The sequence below is a fragment of the Vanacampus margaritifer genome, chromosome 15 (assembly GCF_051991255.1).
Source record: "Vanacampus margaritifer isolate UIUO_Vmar chromosome 15, RoL_Vmar_1.0, whole genome shotgun sequence".
Classification (NCBI taxonomy): domain Eukaryota; kingdom Metazoa; phylum Chordata; class Actinopteri; order Syngnathiformes; family Syngnathidae; genus Vanacampus; species Vanacampus margaritifer.
The window spans coordinates 11,807,336-11,827,561 of NC_135446.1; the positions used below are offsets into that span (position 1 = coordinate 11,807,336).

General features: G+C 45.1%; 1 protein-coding gene across 1 annotated transcript; it reads left to right on the plus strand.

Annotated features, from left to right (window-relative positions):
• The first annotated feature begins 32 nt into the window (after positions 1–32).
• On the plus strand, positions 33–20,098 carry phf21b (PHD finger protein 21B). The gene is made up of 14 exons (XM_077543675.1): positions 33–466; positions 6,322–6,366; positions 9,821–10,081; positions 11,391–11,483; positions 12,063–12,401; positions 12,819–12,944; positions 13,049–13,100; positions 13,228–13,304; positions 14,075–14,129; positions 14,715–14,737; positions 16,105–16,263; positions 16,349–16,415; positions 17,793–17,896; positions 18,198–20,098. Exons 1-14 carry the CDS (start codon positions 413–415, stop codon positions 18,402–18,404), a joined length of 1,662 nt encoding a protein of 553 aa, XP_077399801.1. The 5' UTR covers positions 33–412; the 3' UTR covers positions 18,405–20,098.
• The last annotated feature ends 128 nt before the right edge of the window (positions 20,099–20,226 follow it).

Here is a 20,226-nt window from a genome sequence, read left to right on the forward strand (position 1 = left end):
TGTGTTCCATCCGGGTACTGGAGACTCACCATTGACAGCCGAAGCACAACTTTTCCCCAGGCAAAGTGAAATCAAGCCGCGGACTCGGACACAATCTAGTCCCCGCTTTTCAACTTAAATTAGTGGAAAGGCAGCGCGGCAGCCCCCCTGTCGGAGCCTGGGTCACTCGCCCATACCCCGGAGAGCAGCCATCCGGTGCTCGACGCCTTTGTGGCGGCTTCCGAGCACTTTTAGAGACCGGCGGAAAGTCGGTGATGAGTCCCGGGCTGCAAAAGAAGAAGCGACAACTTGCTCTCCGAGCCGACTAGTTCTTCTTTGGCTTGTTATTGTCGCTCGAAAAAAGCCCAAATTGGCCCCAAAGTTGGCGTCGCTCGCGTCGAAACTGTGAGCAAAGTGCTTTTGTGGACGGAATATGGAAGTACAAGGCCTACAAGAGGCGCTCAAAGTGGAAATCCAATGTCATCAGGTAAGCAGCTCCGCCGCCGTGTTGGTGTTCTTCATTCTCGTGGAGGACGTGAAGGAGGTGAAAAGCAATGTCGGCCTCTCGTTCACTTCGGGCAACACTTGCTGCCGTTCGGCCTCGTCTGTCTCGCTTGCCCGTAGTTTGTTTGCGGTCGACGAGCAAAAAGAAGAAGCCCAGCTAATGCGGCGCTGTGCTCGGACGCGAGCTGAATATTTATGAGGGACAAGAAACATCCATGGCCGCTTTGTTCCCCTCGCACACAACAACAACTTGAGGCACTTTCTCGCAACTACTTGTGTCAACATGCACAAGCACAGCCCGGAGCTGAAGACGCCGTTTTCTTTTCTCTCCCACTGCCCCGAAACATCCAACAGGCCGGCGATTAGACGTGTGTGTGTGTATGTGTGTGTGTGTGAAACAAACTTTATTTGTTCACAAACCTGGGCTCGTGCTAGCGCCACATGACTTTGCTGCAAAAAGCTTATAATGTTTGTGTGTAGTCACGTCAAGTTTGTTGTGGTTTTCCTGTCAGCTCTTGTTTTGTGTGGTTTGTGCTCTTAAACTTGCTGACAATTATTAGCGTCCATTTTGAGCTCGTCGATGCGTTTGTGGCGTCCGAGCAGCAAGCTAACTGACTAGCCGCTCGGCTAACTCCCAAACTCTCTTCGGGGGACTTTCATGGACGTTAACGGCGGCCCAGCCACTTGGCCTTTTGACGTCTTTTTCGTCCCCCATTTTGATGCGAGTTTGCACTTAGTCCGCTGGTATGGTTGCTTCTGGGTCACGTGACGCCAGCGTCGCCCTGTGATTGGCGCATGACGACGCTTTCACTCGGTTCACTCTTTTTACTGTTGATGGCGGCCCGATGGCCTTGTTCTTCTTGTCGTCTCCGCGGGGAACGGCTGTCTGTGCTGGCTGTCGGCAGGTGCAGGAGCGAGGGATGGAATCCCAGCGGTGGCTGGGTTCAGCACCGCGGCCAGCTCCCCCGCAGCACCGCCCCGCCGCCGGCTTCGCCTGCACCGCCCCTCCGGAGGGCGCCGTGCCAAGAGCGGTGCACACAAGTTGTATGTTTTATGTGTTTATGTGGAGCTGGACTTGAAAATGAGGAGGAAAAAAAGAGGGTCGATATTGTGTTACTCGAGCTGCCTGACTTGAATCGACCCACTTTTGCTGTGGAATGTTGTTTCTCCAAGCACTCGTTCAAGTTGAAGGAGGAGACGTGCTTTTTTTTTTTTTTTTAGTTCTCTCGCTCCCTTTTCTCTCCCTCCTCACTTTCATAGTGGAAGCATCCATTTTGCGACAGAAGGGGTGCTTTGCTCCCCCCCACCCCCCACATGGAGCAAAAAGTCTGCAGAGTTTTGCTTAGGAGGAGGTTGGAGGGAGGGGGGATGGGCCCCATTCATGGCGAACATTACCATTTTGATTGCTTTGATGCTGTTTTGGGTTGGGGGGGCAGGAAGGGGGAGGGGTTGCAACCACAGAAAGCCCACTCAGCACTGCACAGAAATGCTGGCTTATTTTCTTTCCGTTTTCTTTTCTTTTTTTTCAACACGTCTTCTGCTTTAGCAACAGAAATGTCACCTTTGCTTCGCGCACTTGCAAACACATTTTCCTACAAGGCATCTTCGACATCTTTATGCGACTGGACGTTTGCCTTTCTGCATCAGACCGTCACACTTCGGACTTATGTTGTGTAAATAACTGATGTATTATAAAAGATGACCAAAATCCTTGAAGACAGCATCCAGCATAATGAAGCGTTTCAATGTGTTCCATTTCTGAGCTGTCCACATTTTGTCTTATTCAACAGGAAGAAGGCATTCCAAACGCAGTTAACCTTTTTAGAACAAATTTGAGATGCGTAACATTCAAATAAATGGCATATCTTGAATGATTTATGTTATATAGTGTCCTTAAGTAATGTGTAAGGGCGTTAGTCGTTAAATACTTTTTTTTTTTTAAGCATGAAGCATCTTCAAGTGCTTTAATGCAGACTTATTCATATTCAGTAAGGGTCCACATTTTTTTCTTATAAACAGGAAAGTGAAAAAAACAGCAACCATATTTCGAAACGTACAAACATCTTTGAGGATACACAAGATTTCCTACCAAAGTGAAAGTTGTAAAGTTACCAAACAACCTGAATTTAGATCAAAACAAGAGTCAAGCTCAATAAATATTTTTTAAAAGCTCATTAAATGTTAAATGTATGTCTGTTTTTTCTTCTTCTTTAATTTAATGGAATCTGTAGGTACTTGCCATCGGGGCAGGTGCATGCAAAGTTAGATCATTATTGTTATCTTCAAACAATTAGGGTGTTAATTAGCAGGCCTTACTTTTTAACTTAACATAATGTGTATATATATTATATGTTGCTTGGGTATATGTTTTAGGGCTATTTGCGTTTGCATTATTTTTATTTACTTAAGAAATTGGTGTGAGAGAGTGACCAGGGCATGTTTAATTTCATTGGAATCTACCTTGTACTTTTTTAGATGAATATAATAAAAAGTAAACTGAAGAGAACTGAATAAAAAAAATGATAAAGTCAATTAGCTTATTAGCATTTTTGAACAAATTTGAGAAGTGTTACATTCAGGCGCTAAAACTTCAGGAATGCATGTAAATATTGAATTGCATCATGAACAATAGAACATTACTAGTTTTATTAAAGTTCTCTCTCTGTCTCTACATACACATTAGTGTGTGCATAGGTAATGCCTATAAACAATTCTGTACAAATCCAATTCCCCAAAAGTTGAGACACTATGCAAATTGTGAATAAAAACTGAATGCAATTATGTGAAAGTGCCGAATTTCAAAAAAAATTTCAGAATAGAACATGGATGACAGGTCAAAAGTTTAAACTGAGAAAATGTATAATTTTAAGGGAAAAGTATGTTGATTGTAAATTTCATGGTGCCAACAAATTTAAAAAAATGTTGGGACAGGTAGCAATAAGAGGCTGGAAAAGTCAATTGCACTTATAAAAAAAAAACAGCTGGAAGGCCAGTTACCACTAATGAGGTCCATTGGCTACTTGATTGGAGTATAAAAAGAGCTTCTCGGAGTGGCGGTGTCTCTCAGAAGCGACGATGGGTAGGGAATCACCAATTCCTCCAATGTTGCGCAGAAAGATTGTGGAGAAATATCAGAAAGGTGTTTACCAGCGAAAAACTGCAAAAAGGTTGAAGTAATCATCATCTACAGTGCATAACATCATCCAAAGATTGAGAGAACCTGGAACAATCTCTGTGTGTAAGTTCAAGGCCGAAAAATCATACTGGATGCTCATGATCTTCGGGCCCTTTAACGGCACTGCACCGCAAACGGGAATGCTTACCGTAAGGGAAATCACGGAAAGGGCTCAGCAATACTTCCAGAAAACATTGTGGGTGAACACAATCCACCGTGCCAGCCGCCGTTGGAATTTCAAATCAACATAGTTTTCCTTTAAAATGATACATTTTATCAGTTTAAACTTTTGACCTGTTCTCTATGTTCTATTCTGAATAAAATATAAAAAATTGGCACTTCCACATAGTTGCATTCAGTTGTTATTCACAATTTGTATATTGTCTCAACTTTTTGGGAATTGGGTTTGTATATACATACCTAGGTTTGTATGTATTAAACGATGCATCTGATTGATGTATTTATAGAAGAGGTGCATCCTGGCCGCCAGTATAATAATAATGTATGTCAACACGTCCACACAATTAGTCATTGATATGTAACCATGGTCACGCCTTCTGCTTGTACTCTAGGGAGCGTAGAGATGCTTTTGGGGTGGGAAGTAAAAAAGTAACGACGTCATATGCACCTCATGCAAGCTTAGCTCGCTGCTCACGTGATACGTTTCACGTCTGTTGACTTCGGTGTGCAAAAAGTGACGGTAGCCAAGCCACCTTTGCGATGATATTGCCTGGTTGTTGTGATGATGCCGTTTTTTTCCTTATCAAATTTGGAAGCCTCTAAAAATTCTCTTGTCATCAAGTGTTGCTCAGAGGTGGGATAGTGATGCGCTCCATTTACTCTTACATTTTACTGAAGTTATTTTTCGTGATGTATGTACTTGTCAGGGTCGATTTACTGCAACATACTTTTGCCGTTTGCTTGAGTGATTTTGTTAAGAAGGGACGATACTTTTAGTCTTGCTACTTTGTCAGAGAGGTTTGTTTCACATGACTCAAGTTTCACCAATCAAACCGAATGAGGATTGTGATGTTACTTTGACTCTATTTGACCAATTATACCAAGCCAGGGAGTCACATGATGCATAAGCAACACTTGCAGTATTATACGGTATACCGGTATACCTCGCTGTTTCAGCGTCAAAAATGGCTCAGTATTATTATTTTTTTAGCACCGGTATTTAAAAAAATTAAACATGACAGCTTGCCAACTCTGTTTTAAAGGCAGGTACACATTCACACATGGCCGCCAGTCTACCGATATTTGGAAAACGCCTTAAGTGACACACCTCTTTCTGCGTGTGTGCGAGAAAATGCAGGAAGATGACTTCAAGCACTGAAGCGCCAGCTGGCCGTCTACTCCTCGTTGAGAAGCATGACGTGCGAAGTGTCATATGGAACTTTTCTGCTTACATGGCCGACAGCCAAGCATGGCAAGTCAACCAACATGACAAAGCTGTAAGGCTTTTTAAAAAGTTGCTGTGGCTCAAGGCAGGAACACGTCCAATATATAGCCAAGCACCTTGCTAACACGGGTTGTGTCAAAGAGTACACATGGGCCACATTAGCGCATCCAGTCTGCCGCACAATTGACTAAGTAACAAGGCCTCACGTTGGCGTACGTTAGCATTAGAAGTTGAATAGCTGAAGTCACTAATTCACTTTCAACTGTTTGTTGAAAGGTCGTGACAGGATGCGGCTTACCAGGCCACGCCCATAACCATGTCGCTCGCCAGACCACACCCTTCATGGTGGCCAATTCCCAACAGTCAGGAAAAGCATATCAATATAAATGGAGCGTTATCTTTCCTCATTCAAATAAAAAAAAAAAAAACTTCCAAAAGTTTTGCGGTGTTTTTGAGGGTTGGAACATATTTTTGCCCTTTAACTTCATGCATGTGTAAATTGAGTTAGCAACTTGCCCAAAAAACAAATTACACTTCTAAGTTGTAATTGTAACTTGTAATCTTAGTTATTTTTAGAATGGATTCATCTGTTTTTTTTTTATTTCTTATAAATCAATACATCTGAATCTCTTTCAAATGTCTTCCCTTTATTTCCAATTGACAGTGCAGAAAATGGCATGCATCTGCTTGCTTGGAACCCAATGACAAATGTGAGGAGAGTGCGACCTTGAACCAACCTTCAAGTGAAGGACCATCACGATTGGCTAAATGAAAGATGACGTCTTCTGCGTGCACGTGCGTGTGCGTATGATGAAAGCAAACGACTCGCTTTTAGCGTCCAAGTTGGGGACTGACGTGAATGTCTGTAAAGACGGGGCCCGTCTCCACGGCAACGGCCCGCCGCTTCTGTTTTGGCTGGCCAGGTGCTGGTCGTGTTGCAGGCTCATCAAGGTCAAAGGTGAAAAGTGACACAATGTGGCACTTTTGACAAGATTGCAAGCCATGGTTGCCATAGAAACAAGACTTCATTCTTACAGTGATTCTTCCGTTATGGGTGGTGACGAGAAGACGTGCTTGGGATTGTCACTGTGCATGCATGTGTGTATGTGAGTGAGTAAGTGCGTGCACTCCGTGCAGTTATTGGTCTACTTTCCTGATGGTTGTAAGATGGTCACGTGGTTCATGGTCACCATCGTATCACTTAAATGTTGGAATGTTAGCATGTTGATGCTAATGAAGGTTTGTGTTTGTGTTGCAGAATCCAACGCTGTGCAAAGGCCTGAATGAACTTCCCAACGGGCAGGTAGGCAAGCGCCTCCCACTCGTCATTTGTTTTTTCACAAAAATCCAATTTAGGATGTTGTCCCTACCTGCTTGATTTCATCTGATCCTAAACCAGCTTTGAAAGAAGGACAGTGGTACCTTAAAATATGAGTTTGATTCCTTTTGTGACCACACTCGTAACTCAAAACACTTTGTCAAATTGTTACCCGGTTAATGAATATAAATGCCATGGATCCATCTCAGCTCTCCCCAACAAAACAAAACAAATTGTAATGTGTATTTGAATGAGGCAAGATGGCACACTCCATAATATTGCACGGCAAATTTTTTTATAGAGTTTTCCTGATCTGATCATGGGATCAGAAATTGGGGCCGACCACATGATTTTAAGCTGATCTGTATTGGAAAAAAATAAGATATATAAATTTTCATCATTTCAAAATTTGATTTGAACCACTGCTGACTTAGTCATTTATAAAGTTATCACGTTGAGATACTTAAATTTAAATTTTGAAAGAATTAAGATAATTAAGACAATTTCCAGGTACTTTTTTTCTTTATTCTTTTTAATGTATTGCTGAGGACTCGAAAACAAATGAGTCGGATTTGGGTGTGAAAAAACAAAACAAATTGATCACCTGCTGGCGAGCTCCGTTCTCATCAAACCAAACCAAGTTAAAATGATTCCGCTTCCTCACCAACCACAGTTGCTTTTTGAAGAAAGACTCAAGTGAGGATAAAGCTTATCCAAAAAGCCACCAAATGGTCAAGCTGTCAACACTGATGGGGTTTGGGAAGCATCCCCCAAAATGTGCCAAAAATGGAAAAAGAGGGGACTGGATCACTTTCGGTGCCCACAGTGGCAACAAACAAAAAAGACTTGAAAACTATCTATCCATCTATTTTCTTAACCGATTGTCCTACCAACTCCAACTACGAACTAAGGTTACACAAGCACAGGTTCTTCTCCACTCCTGTCACCTCACGGAGGCTCTTTGAATTCTAAACATATTTGCATCAAAGTCCCTGTCTGGCCTGACATGATTCTTCTCACAAAAAAATCCATTACTAAGCTTTTAGTCAGAAACTGCTGTCATTGGGTGAAACCAAGCCATGTCATTCTGCTGATTACTCAAGAATGGAGGGAAAAAAGCTGGATGGCACTGTGTCTGTCATTTCAGCAATTACAGAAGCTTTTTAAAAAAAATGGATTGGAAACGGAACGATTAGATGAAAAGTTTTTTGCGCCACCTGCCGTGGTGACCTGCTGAACTTTGTGGCATCTGCCGTGGTTGCTGTGGCAACTTCTGGAACGGCAACGCCCGCCACCGCTCGGAGGCGGGATCTTCATCCTCAGCGTCATCACAGAGGCAGCCCCCATCCCCTTCATCCTCCTCCTCTTCACTCACTAGTAGTAGCAGTAGTAGTAAAAGAAGGGGGAGGGAGCTTGGGTGGGGACCGATCTTTTGTCCCCGGGGCCACACGAACTTCTCACGTCTGTCAACAAGCCCATGATGTAGATGATGAAAAACTGCAATTGGCAAGGACTCGCGTGATATGATATCAACGCTTCTCTTGGGCTACGTCAGTTGTTGCAGTCTTATAGGCACACAGGCATGCACAGACAGACATGCACACACACAAATACATAAATACATAGACATGGCCGCGTGTGTGTGCTTGTGTGTGTGTCTGTGTGTATATTGTGGCTACATCTGTCGGCCTCTATTGTTTGTGGAAGTCCATCTGCTGGCCTTCGGTTCCCCCCTCCTCATCATTACCCCCCTCACTCCCATTTGTGCCCCCCGCACAACCGCCCAAAGACAAAGTGTTCAAATGTTGACTTTGGGCCTCTTTGGATTTTTTTTTCTTTTTGCCTAGAAAATTTCCTTCCTTTCCTACCCTATCCAAGCAAGATGACACGGAAGTACTTGCCGGATAGGAGCATTCAAATTCTACAAATGATTAAGAAAGCTGCCATATGCCACCCTTAGCAAAGGTTACTTTGCCAACCTTTACGAAAGGCTATCGCCCACAATTCTTTATGGCAGCAAGATTTAAAGCAACAGTGTACTGACGTCATTGACAGATTACACAAAGACGCTTGAGTTTAACGCTCAAGACTTTAAGAATAATGTTAAAAAAAAACACTAATTTAATAAAAATAATAATACAACTCAGTTGTCACAACTGGATAGTCACAAAAGGGAATGTGTGGAAATATAATTATTTATCAGAGAATATGCAATTCCCAAATTAATGGAAAAAGTCATAGATCCTACTATCTGTCCCCATTTTATTGATATTTTGCAAGTACAGTCAGCAAGTGAGAGACGATGACATCAGTTAGGAAAAGTGAAGTCCAATTCGTGTGCGGTCCTTTCCTATGTTTGGAAGGAAGCAACTTTTCATTTCTCATTGACACGATTACGTAATCCAACAAAGCTTAAGGAAAGGTGGCATAAAGTAGAGGAAATGTGACTTTCTAAAGAGACCCTTTTGAGTGTGGAAAGAGAAAAGAAGAAGATTGTCTCCGGTCCTGAGGTGATGAAGGGCATTGGCCTCCTAACCTCATCAACCTAAATCTTTGAGTCTGCCTGATGTCATTGTCAGAAGGGTTGCTCGGCCTTGGTGCTCAATTAATTTTATCGTTTAAGTCGCTTTGTGCGAATTAAAAACAAAAAACAAATCACAATTGTTTTAAATTCACTAGGTGACAGCTTGTCCCACTACAGTAATCACAAAATTCTCCCCTTGATTTTTTCTGAATAAATAAATATCCAAGTGAGGTGAGTTGAGGAGGAGGCCTCTCCTGACTTTTAGCAGGTTAGCAACATGCTAACACTTGTCACTTGGCTTGTTTGGGCCACGTGGCATTTAAGTTGGAAACTTGGCAGTCGCATTGTCTTGTTGTCATGGCGATGCTCGTATCAATTAAGCGGGGGTGGGTGTCTGCCATGGGGACTTTTGTTAACGCTAAATCGTGTGGTTGTGTGCGTGTTTTTGTCTTTGTGTAATGTTTTGTGTGTCGTATGCAAGTAGGCTTGTCACCATTATTTCTCTATTGTCTTACGAAACTTAGCAAAATGGACCTGATATTCTTTCCCGGACATGATAAATGTTAATTTACATACACATTTTGTTTGCATACGTCATCAACATTCACTTGCGCTGCTTCCTTTTTTTTTCTGTCAGTCATCTTGCTTGCCGCTGTGCGACTTGGCCCTCACACGCTCGCATCCACACTAGTGAGTGGGACGACTTTTGAAAACGCTTGAGACGGTTCGCTTCAAATGTTTGCACGCGCATTGTCGCTTCATCAGCAACTTAACTCGCTGTGAAATGGGGCCTTGTTAAATTGTGTGTGTGTTCTAGAATGTGTGGCAATCATGTGGCCTTTACATCACAGCACTTCATCACTCCCCGGTGCAAGTGTCACTTTAAAAAGTATTTGTGATTTTGTGTGTGTCTAGAAGTTGGCAGTGCGGAGTTGCCCGGTGGGCGCAAGCAAGCCGCTGTCCCTCATCAAGCCCCCCAGCCAGGCCATCGCCATCTCTGTGTTGCCTGCCAAGGCTCCCGTCGTGATGACGGCACACCTCAACGGGCAGAAGGCGACTGTTTTGGAGCCGCCACAGACTGCGCCCGTCAACCTGCAGACGGGCGGCAGGGTGGCGCTTGGGGTCGGAGGTCACCCGCTGGGCACCAGGAGGGCCCTGGAGCTTACTCCGACGCAGGTAATCATGTCATCCAACTCCCGGCGTGTGTTGCTTGCATTCTCGCATCGAAGACGACAATGTGACATACAACTTGTAACGCAACATGTAACATATTTACAACAACTAATACATAAAATTTAACTTTTAACACGTGCAATGTATAACGCGTAACATATAACAGACATGTAACACCGCATTAAACATGCAAGATCTAATACCCAAAATATTACTTGTAAGTTAACTTAACACACAACAGGTTAAACACACGCAGCAAAACAGCTAACGTATGTAACAGAAAGTGCCATTCAACATGTCACTTGGAACAAAACGTAAGACGTTCCCATGTGGATTCACACGGAGAAGCGTTTGCATTTTCCACCTTGCCCGCAAGTTTTTCCAGCTTTTCCCACTGTGCGAGCCAGCCAGCGAGCGCAAGATTGATTGAGTGAACGGATGAGAGAATGATTGAATGAGTGCTGAGGAGCACTGTTGCCATGGAAACTGCTCAGTCCTGCTGGTCGGGGGTCAGCACAGCCAAGTGGAGGAACAAAAACAGCTGCCGCTGCGTCGTCTTTTTCACCTTTTTCTTGTGCTACTTGACGCACACACGCTGACCTTATTGTTTCGGTCATTTGTGCAAAGGAGGTGCAGCGACCTCTGCAGGAGCAGCAGGCATAGTGTTACAAACACATAATAATGACTTTGGGGGAAAGAAACATAAACAGGAAGTGAGTGGAGGACGCAGTTGGTACCCCCCTCACCCCACCCCAAGGTGCTCGACTTGGGAGAAAATAGGCGCAATTTGGAAAATAAAAGCTCTCATACTGCAAGAATTTCTATCACTGTGGTTGTCATGGGAACTGGCCTAGCCCCCCCGTCCCCCTCCCCCTCCTGGCTAGTGGCTCTGCAGTACAACACAGCAGAACCACAGAAGAAGAAGGGGGGGAGGGGCAGGGAATAGATTGGAAAAGTTACCTCGTTTGTTTGCTGAGTGTCACAGCGCAGCTTCTTTGTTGCAGAAAGTCAGGACACGGTAGCAGGTGTAACTCGACAACAGTAATTCATGCACAATATACTACTGTGCATGAGTGTGTGCGTGCGTGCTTTCAAGTGCGATTTTGAACAGTGTGTGTGTGTGTGTGTGTGTGTGTGTGTGTGTGTGTGTGTGTGTGTGTGTGTGTGTGCGTGTGTGCGTGTGCGTGTGTGTGTGCGTGTGCGCGCATGTATGTGTGAGAGACGCCACTGATCTCCTGCTGGCACCCATGTGTGGTGTGATGTCATAATGTGTGTGCGGATGACATCATGATTTTGATTTTGTGTCTGGCAGGTGTTGGGCTCGCTCAGCTCGGTTCCCATCAAGGTGCCTCAAGTCAGCTCACTGCATCGACTGGCTGGTCAGGCCGCCAGCGTGCTACCTCAGGTACTTGCCCACACTCACTCAATGACATGTCAACAAAGCTACTTAGGACACAAACACACACACACACTCAAATACATAGTCCCCTCTTTGACAATTATTAAATTAACTTAAAGTGAATAATATTGAACATTTGGTTGCGAAAGTCTTAACATTTATTACCTGCATCAAGCCAGCAAGCCAAAACACATGGGCAACACAAACAAGGACTTCATCAGGGGGAAAAAGGTTGAAGGTGTTATACTGGCCAATCATTCACCGCCTCATGGAGAGAGACTGAAGGGGACTGGAGGGGAAAACAGTGAAGGCCTGGGAAAGCCTTTCAAATAAAGTAAAAACTGCAATTCTCAACTATTATCGATTATTCAGCTTTTGATCCAAAAAACCAATTGTCTTCAGCATATGACAAAAAGAAAAGAACTGACCTTCCCATTCCAATACTCTTGGAGGGAACTGTACAGGAACACATTGACCAGAGGTGGGCACTTCCATCAATCGGCAGTTTCCGTCAGTGATGATACGCACACGTACAGAGCAGGGTACATGTATTGTTGAGCTCTCTGTGAATTTGCGTGTGTTCAGGTTAGGCCAAAGACGCTGATTCCCGAAAGCCTTCCCCGCAGCCCGTGCCAGGAGCCCCCCCAGCCTCCACGATCGCGCATCACCTCCGTGCTCACCCACCCGGGACCCGGATCCACCCTGCCCACCCCCAACTGCACCCTCGGCCCTCGCCGGCAGCCTTACGACAGCGCCACCCCCCCGGCCCTCGCGCTCGCCGGGACCACCCCGGCCCTCGACTCGAGCGGCCCCGCCCAACACGCCTCTGGTGGGGTTGGGGCGGGAGCTGGGGTGGCCTACGCCATCATCGCCACCTCGCCGGCCAATGCCAACGGAGTGGCTGCCGTCAGCGAGGCTGTCAAGGTCAGACGCACACTCTGGTGTCGTTAAACTGCACACACGTTCACACGCGCCCTCAAACTCTCATGCCCTCTAACGGCTTGTTATCCTTTTAGCATGATGCTATTAGTATGACACACATTTAGACTCACTCACGCACTTTCTCAAACTCATAGCCACTCTTTCATACAGGGAAATGTTCAAACAATCAAAAGCACACACTATGTACAAACACTCACTCACTCACGATTACTTCCTTCCACCCACACTCTTACTTTGTTGACCTCTTGGCCAGGTAGCCCTTGTTAAAGAGTTTGTGGTCTCAATACGTTTTTATCTGGTTAAGTAAAGGTATTATGATGCCCACTCATACACACTCACTCATGCAGCCACACAGTCACTCACTCTATTAGCATGACTGAACATGTGCGCGTGTTTCAGGTAATCATCATCCAACCTCAGGCGCCCAGCAGCAACGAAGGGGGGTCGCTCCCCCTCCCATCACAAGAGCCTGCGTCCACTCCCTCCTGCTCCCCCTCCCATAAGAACAATGATGAGGACCCAGAGGTGTGTGTGTGTGTGTGGGGGGGGGGGGGGGGTGCTCTCTTTTGACAGGAAGTGCTTGGGATTCCTATGATAACATCACTGACGCTCTTTCCTCTTTCTCGCAGAAAATTTCCTTCATGGTCGCGCTGGGACTTGTCACCAACGAGCACCTGGAAGGTGACCCCGACCTCCACACATACACACACATATCCCAGGCCATTACTTATGTTAGACCAGTGTGTGTCTGCGTAGTACGGGTTTGTGTGACGTGTATTTGTTGACATTTTGCTTTGTGTTTTTGTAGAAATCCAGTTGAAGAGGCAGGAGAGGAAAAGGCGAAGCACAGCTAACCCCGCCTACAGCAATCTCTTTGAACCAGAGGTACTTTTTAGTTTGGGATTATCAGAGGTGGGCATTTCATCAGTACTGCTGGGCATCCCGTTTGCTGACAGATGACGGAAAACTTAAAAAAAAACTGAGCACTGACGAAAGTGGATTTTCATCCATCAGTGTAATCGTCACAAACCGGGTCAGTACCGACGATACCTTCTCAGCCAGACTCGTTTCCCCCCTACATGCTCCTCTGCCATTTTGTGGGTGAAGCGCAAAACACACCAGGGGATTGAGATTTCATTCCTCATGGTGCTACGACAAATACGAACAGGTGTGAATTATATAGATGCAAAATGAAATAAGAAAGAAAGGGGGCGGGGGGGGGAATAAAATAATAGAGGGAGGGGAAGAAATGCATGCCTGGCAAATGCCTGGTGCCAATTCAAACATTTAGACTGGCACACTACCAACAAGAGCTGAACAACAAGAACTGGTGGGAATGGGTTTCCATAGGAGTGTGGCCACTCGCCTGATATAAGACACAGAACAAATGTATCTGGTAATGTTGGATGACAGTGACAGACTGACGACGATGGACTGGCTGACAAAAACGCGGTTAAAATAACGTTGACGGACTGACGAGTACAGTTTGGTTCGGCTTGGAAAAAAATGACGGACGATGACGGACAGGTGCCCAAGCCGCGACAATTGACAGACCAGCAACATTTTGTAAATTGCCCACCTCTTGTGATTATTTTGGTAGTGATGACATCATCTAAATGAGACAGGACTCATGTGTGGCTTCTGTTTGTCCACAGCGCAAACGTCTGGCGTCGCATTACCTGAACAGCTCGCTCTTCCTGTCGGCACGAGGTAACACTAGCGCCGTGCAAAGCTAACGTGTCACATGCATGTGGAAAGGTGGTAATCGTCACAATAATCATAAACAGAGAATGTAGTAATGTGTGAATGCTGAAGAGTTGCTGTAGAATGGAGCAAAATGTGAACAATTGGAGAAGTCACAAATACTCAATCAAAGCTCTCATGATGACAACTGTGGAAATCAATGCAATGAAATGTTTTCATTCTTTCCAATTGGACTTTTCCATGGAAAATATAGAGTTGTGGGAAAAGTAGTAGCGAGGAGAATGTCCCAAAAAACATAGCTGTGTTTAAAAAATATATATATATATCTTTATTATGAGCATGGTTTGAATGAAATGATAAATATGGAAGTTTTAGACAGACAAAAAAGTGGCCCAAAAATCATTTAAAAAAACATTTGGTACTCTTCAGCATTGACCTCCTAAAAATAATTCCCTCAGTGTGTTTCATGAGCTTTGTGCAGCTAACGCTACTGCCTGCCTGCGCACGGCTTTGAACATGCCTGTGCTACCTTTTAACATGCGCTTGTGTGTGCTGTGCCTAACGTGTGCTCTGCTTCCATCCACATGCTAGACTCTGAGGAGTTCTGCTGGAAGGTAGGTCACGTGACATGACGCTGCTTCTCTCTCTCACGCCGCTCGCCCGCCCACCACTCTCTTGCCGCTCCACATGTGGTCATACAGACGTGTCTTTGTCATGGCTGGGCCACTCACAACCCTTTTCAAGACTATTGTTAAAAAAAAAAAGTATTTGATTCAGGCTAAGGAACAGGCGTAATGAGCAGAATTGTTTTCGCAGTGTTTGTGTATGACAAAGTGCTCACAGGAAGGAAATAGAACACCGTCAGAAAAGCTTATTTCCATCTTACACAAAAGCAGTCATTCATTTATTCATTTGCCATGTTCGTTTATTACCGATTGTTTTGACAATTTTCCAAGAGGAAGCGCTTTTAATAAGCAACAATATTTTTGTGGAAGGTGAAAAATGTTATTTAATATGTTTGATGTAAGGAGAAAAAAAAATCCCAAAGTAAAACTTGGTTTGAATAATGTTTCTGTCATTTGCTTTTTCTACAACTTAATTGGAATTAGACTTTTGGTGAAAAAATATGGTTAATTTTCTTTCATGGCCATATGGCCCCGCCTTAACGCGCAGGAGTAGGGCTGTGTACTTGCGGTTCGAAGAAGAGATGTGTTGTTTTCCAGCCAGCTGACATGCAAATGAGAGAGGCAAACAACAGAGGTTTGATACAGTGCCAAAAAGGGCTTCATATAGAACAGGGGTGGGCAAACTCTGTCCTCGAGGGCCGAGTCTTGCAGGTTTTGGAGGTTTCCCTCTTCCAACACAAGCTGATGCTAATCAACAGGATCTTTATTGGGCTTATGCAAAGTTTGCTGACGAGCTGTTCATATGCCAGCTGTGTTGAAGGGAAACATCCAAAACCTGCAGGACTGCAGGCCCTCGAGGACCAAGTTTGCTCACCACTGATATAGAACATACTGCTGAAAAAGTTGATAAAGCCAGTTAGCTGGATAACTAAATTCTCACATACACACGTGTCCAGTTATGGCTGAAGGAACCCACTTCCGTATTAACAGCTTGACAAAATCGTTTGCCTCCACACGACGCATGTGCATTCCCACATAGCTACGTCATACACATTGAGCTTTCTTAAAGGGACAGTACATGCAACAATATTACAAGATTTCATTCTGATTTGAGTACAAAAAATGTGGATTCAATGCATCCTTTTCCACTCGAATCGCCACCGATTTGTGCATAGCCTTAATAACAAGTGAAGAAAACTTCGCCCTAACAAAAGCCCATTTGTCAAAAGGTAGAGACACTTCATCTGTTTTAGTGGGCCGCAAAAAATGGACCTGGCTGGCCGGATCTGGGCTCCCAGGTTACAAGTTGGATACATGCTCTGGCATCTTATCATGTTTGTGGCGTGTGGGCGCAGGATGAGGTGGAGCAGGACGAGCGATGCGCCGTGTGCCACCAGGAAGGTGAGCTGCAGCCATGTCACAACTGCCCGCGAGCCTTCCACCCAGACTGCCTCCAGCCGCCGCTCAAGACGCCGCCCAGGGGACCCTGGTACTGCTCCAAGTGCCACAAGAAGGTTAGCTTGGCACTTTTTAAATTGAATTTGAAATGAACAGAAGCTTTCTGATGTGATCATCTTGCGTGTGTGTTTGCCCTTGCAGGTGCTGAACAAGGAGAACATGTCGTGGCCTCACAACTTTGTGCAATCTTATGTCACGCACAAGACAGGTGGGTCCAAATCTGCGCCTGCCAAAACAAACCTTCCATCCATCCATCCATTTTCTTAACAGCCTATCCCAGCTGGAACAAACCTTTTGTTCATTATTAGCACGACCTCCATCAAATCCCACCGCCAACACTCCTCCCTCAGCTTCAGGAGCTATCACAAGATCCCTTCTGTCTAATAGAAGCCTTTCCCCTCACTTCAACATAGTTTCTTGGCACCAAGATGGCTCCAAAACATTTCTTTGCAATTAGATAGGTATTTGGCCCCATCTAGTGGTATTTTAGTGGTGTTTTAGAAAGAGCACGAAAACAGTGGGTTGGATTTTCAGTGAACCCATGTCTTAAATTAACCTGGACCCAAAAAGCCGCCAACATAGTGAGAAATTAGGCCACCGGCGGCCATGTTGCGTTGCTACCTGCTAATACATTGATTATTTATTTATTGTTATTTTATTGTTATTGTCTATCACCATGGTGAAAATACCAGCATGTGTGGCTTAAGGTTGCACCACAAAGTCTGGAAAAAAGTGCTATATGCACATTTCATGCATAAGACTGCAATTATAAATGTTCTCTAATAAAGTATCTCTAAGTCCTACTGAAAGTTTTGTCTGCATCATGTCAGAACCGTCAACAATGATATTAAAGCAAAGCCCATCAAGAAAAAAAAAATGCTGTGAGATGTAAACTGAGCGATCGATGCAGCAGTGACGTTCATTGGTTTGCGAGGCTCTCATGCCTCCACACTGGGACTCTGGTGTAAAATACGCATGGTAACTGTTTTCAGGCAAAGCCCAATTGAAGTTGTCAGTAACAGTGGCAACACAAGGTGGTTATTTTTAGATTTTGAACAGAGGCTGAGAAAAGGAAAAGCGAGTAGGATATAAAGCCAACAGCATTTCCTTTTACAGTAAAGGAGGCACAATTGAAATATGGACATAACTATTATGTTATTTTATATTCTGAAAATGATGCAGTATTTTTTCTTGAAATTACATGAAATTTGCCTAGTTACACTAGTTACACTATTACACTTGCCTAGTCTTTTTTTCCCATTTATACATGAAACATATTTTGTATAGGTCACGCAAAACGCAGAAAAAACTACATAGTGGAAAAACACGGTAGAAAATATGTTAGCACAGCTAATTTTGCAATGCAATAATAGGCAACAAAAATGTACAGTATATACAATAACAAATTGCTTCAAGTCACATGCAAGCAGGCAACCAAATCAAACACTGTAAAGGGCACCTCAATGTACCAACACAAGTTGGACAGGATGTTCTGAAGGCGACCCACCGTTCAATCAGATTTCTTTGTGTCTATTTCCAGTCCTGATTCTAAATATAACAAGCCTTCTTCTTGTTCTTGTGACAGTGCGCCAAGAGGAGAAGCGGCGTCTGCTGCGGCGGAACGTGGAGCTGAAGAAAGAATGTGCTCACCTGGAGGAGGAAGACGAGCAGCTCAACAAGACACTTCAGGTAAAGCCTCATGACAACACTTGTGCAACTACACAACAGGGCACTCTTCCACTTGGCTGTCTCACGCGACAGGACAAAGGCAGCAAAAGGCAACACACGCCCGTTAGCACCCAACCCTAGCTGTGTAACATGCTAAAAGTAACCATGCTAACCCCATATCATTTACTGTGTAGCAACGTGCTAGCTGCGTAGCAACATGCTAAGTGTAACTATGCTAATCCCATATCAGCTAACATGTAGCACACGTAGCAAGGCGCTATCTGGTAGCAACATGCTAACGTGCTGCCCGTGCTCCCCTCAGTGCTGCCTGGATCGGCGAGATCGTCTTGCCGCACGGCAGCAGGACACGCTGGCATCGCTGGAGCGACTCAAAGCGCTCATCAGGCTCATCCAGGTTACCGTGACGACCGCCGGCCCCGCCGCGGCCTCCTGCTCACCACCATCGCCGTCCTGGGTGAAAAGCAGCCTGGCAGCCTCGCCCGTCCGGACCTCACCAGATGACAACTAGCACCCCCCCCCCCCACACCTCCCCATCACCTCAACCAAACTCACCCACCACCACAGCGCCCCCAGTGGCCGGCCAGTCGATAATTCTGTCGGTAACGACGGAAGTGTTTTTACGAGACCTCCAGTGCTTACGAGATTAGTTTGTTGTTCTTGTTTGTCCGCCTTAAACTTTCTTTTGCCAAAACAGTTCAGGAAGTATTTGAAGAAGAAGAAAGTATTTAAGAGCAAAGTACAGCCAGTAAGCAGTATTTGCCATTTGTACATAGACGTGTTAACACCGAGCCCCATAGAATCAAATAGGTACGCGCTTCGTACGACGATTGGACGCCAGTACGCCGACGCCTGTTCGTCTGCCGCTTGGGAGGTTCGCCTTTACACCTGTTGGACTTGCTGTGTTGTCTAGACGCCTGCTCGTCTTTTTGTCCCTTGTCTGTCTACACGTGTCCTGCGACCGCTCCAGCATTTGTCTGCGTGGCCTGACGTTTGCTTGGTGAACGTTCCATTCTTCCTGCGACCAGTCTTTCTGTCCTTACACATGCTTGCGTCGACTGATGACGAGTCTGTTGTTTGTCCTGACTTTGCATGGCGACCAGCCTGCCCTTTGTCTATATGTGTCCTGACTTTGACAGGTAACCCGTCTCTCGCTTCTGTTTGTGGTCTGATTGACAGGCGACCAATTATTTTGTCTGTCAGCTTTGACAGGCGACCAGTCGATTGCTTGTCAGTGTGGTGACATTGAACTGGTGGCCAGTCCATTGTTAATGTGCCTTGACATTGACATGACTGGGGACCAGTTCATGCGTCCTGACATTCACTTGCGACCAATCATTGTTTGTTTTGTGCCCTGACTTTGTTGGGCAACCAGTCTGTTGTGTTGTGACGTTGAACTGGTGACAAACCCCTTGTCTGGCGACCTCTTTTGCTTGTCTGGCGACCAGTCCAGGGTGTATCCCGCCTCTGGTCACACGTTGTCCGGGTTAGACCCCAGTGACCCTGCGTGAGGAGAAGCGCAATGAAAAAGCGGATGGATTGACAGGATGCATTCACATGACCAGTTTGCCAAAAAGTCTTGATTTTGATGATGATGCTGATATATATATATTTTTTGTCCTGCTGTCAGTGCGATGTTATGCGATTGTTTTATTTATTTGTTGTTGTTGTTTGGCGAGCCGCAGCCACACTGCCTGACTTGAACATTTGCTCGCTCGTCTTCCTGCCGCCACACAAACGCCTTCATCATATCAGCGCCGCCATTCACACTGCAGCGCCCCCTGCCGGCCGGTCTCGTTCCTCCTCCAACAAACCAGCAGTCGCCCGGCCCACATTCCCCACCATCCCCCCCAAACACACACACGCACACACACATACGTGGTCTTGTCCGGGAGAAACTGTGGCACCATCAAACAGATTTGAACTATTTTATTAGAGCACACCTTTGAACAAAGAACTCTTGCGTCAAGAAAGTTTTTTTTATATTCTTTTGTGGAGCAGCAAAAACAATAGTGTGTCTGGTTTGTTCATTTGATTGTCGGTTGGGTTTGTGTCAATGCCACCGCGGGAAGTTGCGACTAGCGAGTAGGTGAAGTCTTTTGTCTTCAATATGCCAACGTAGTAGTTCACTTTTTCTATTGACTTCTTACGAAAAGAAAACAAGAAAAAAGAGGATTCCTTAATAAACATTTCAACTACAAAACAGGTCGCTGCTTTGTCATCTTGTCAAACGTTGACACCTCGTGGATGACTGACGAACTGCACCTACAATGTATGTCTTAGTACAAGTGTGTGTAGGAGTGTCTGTCTCAAATGGTGTGCATGTGTGGAGG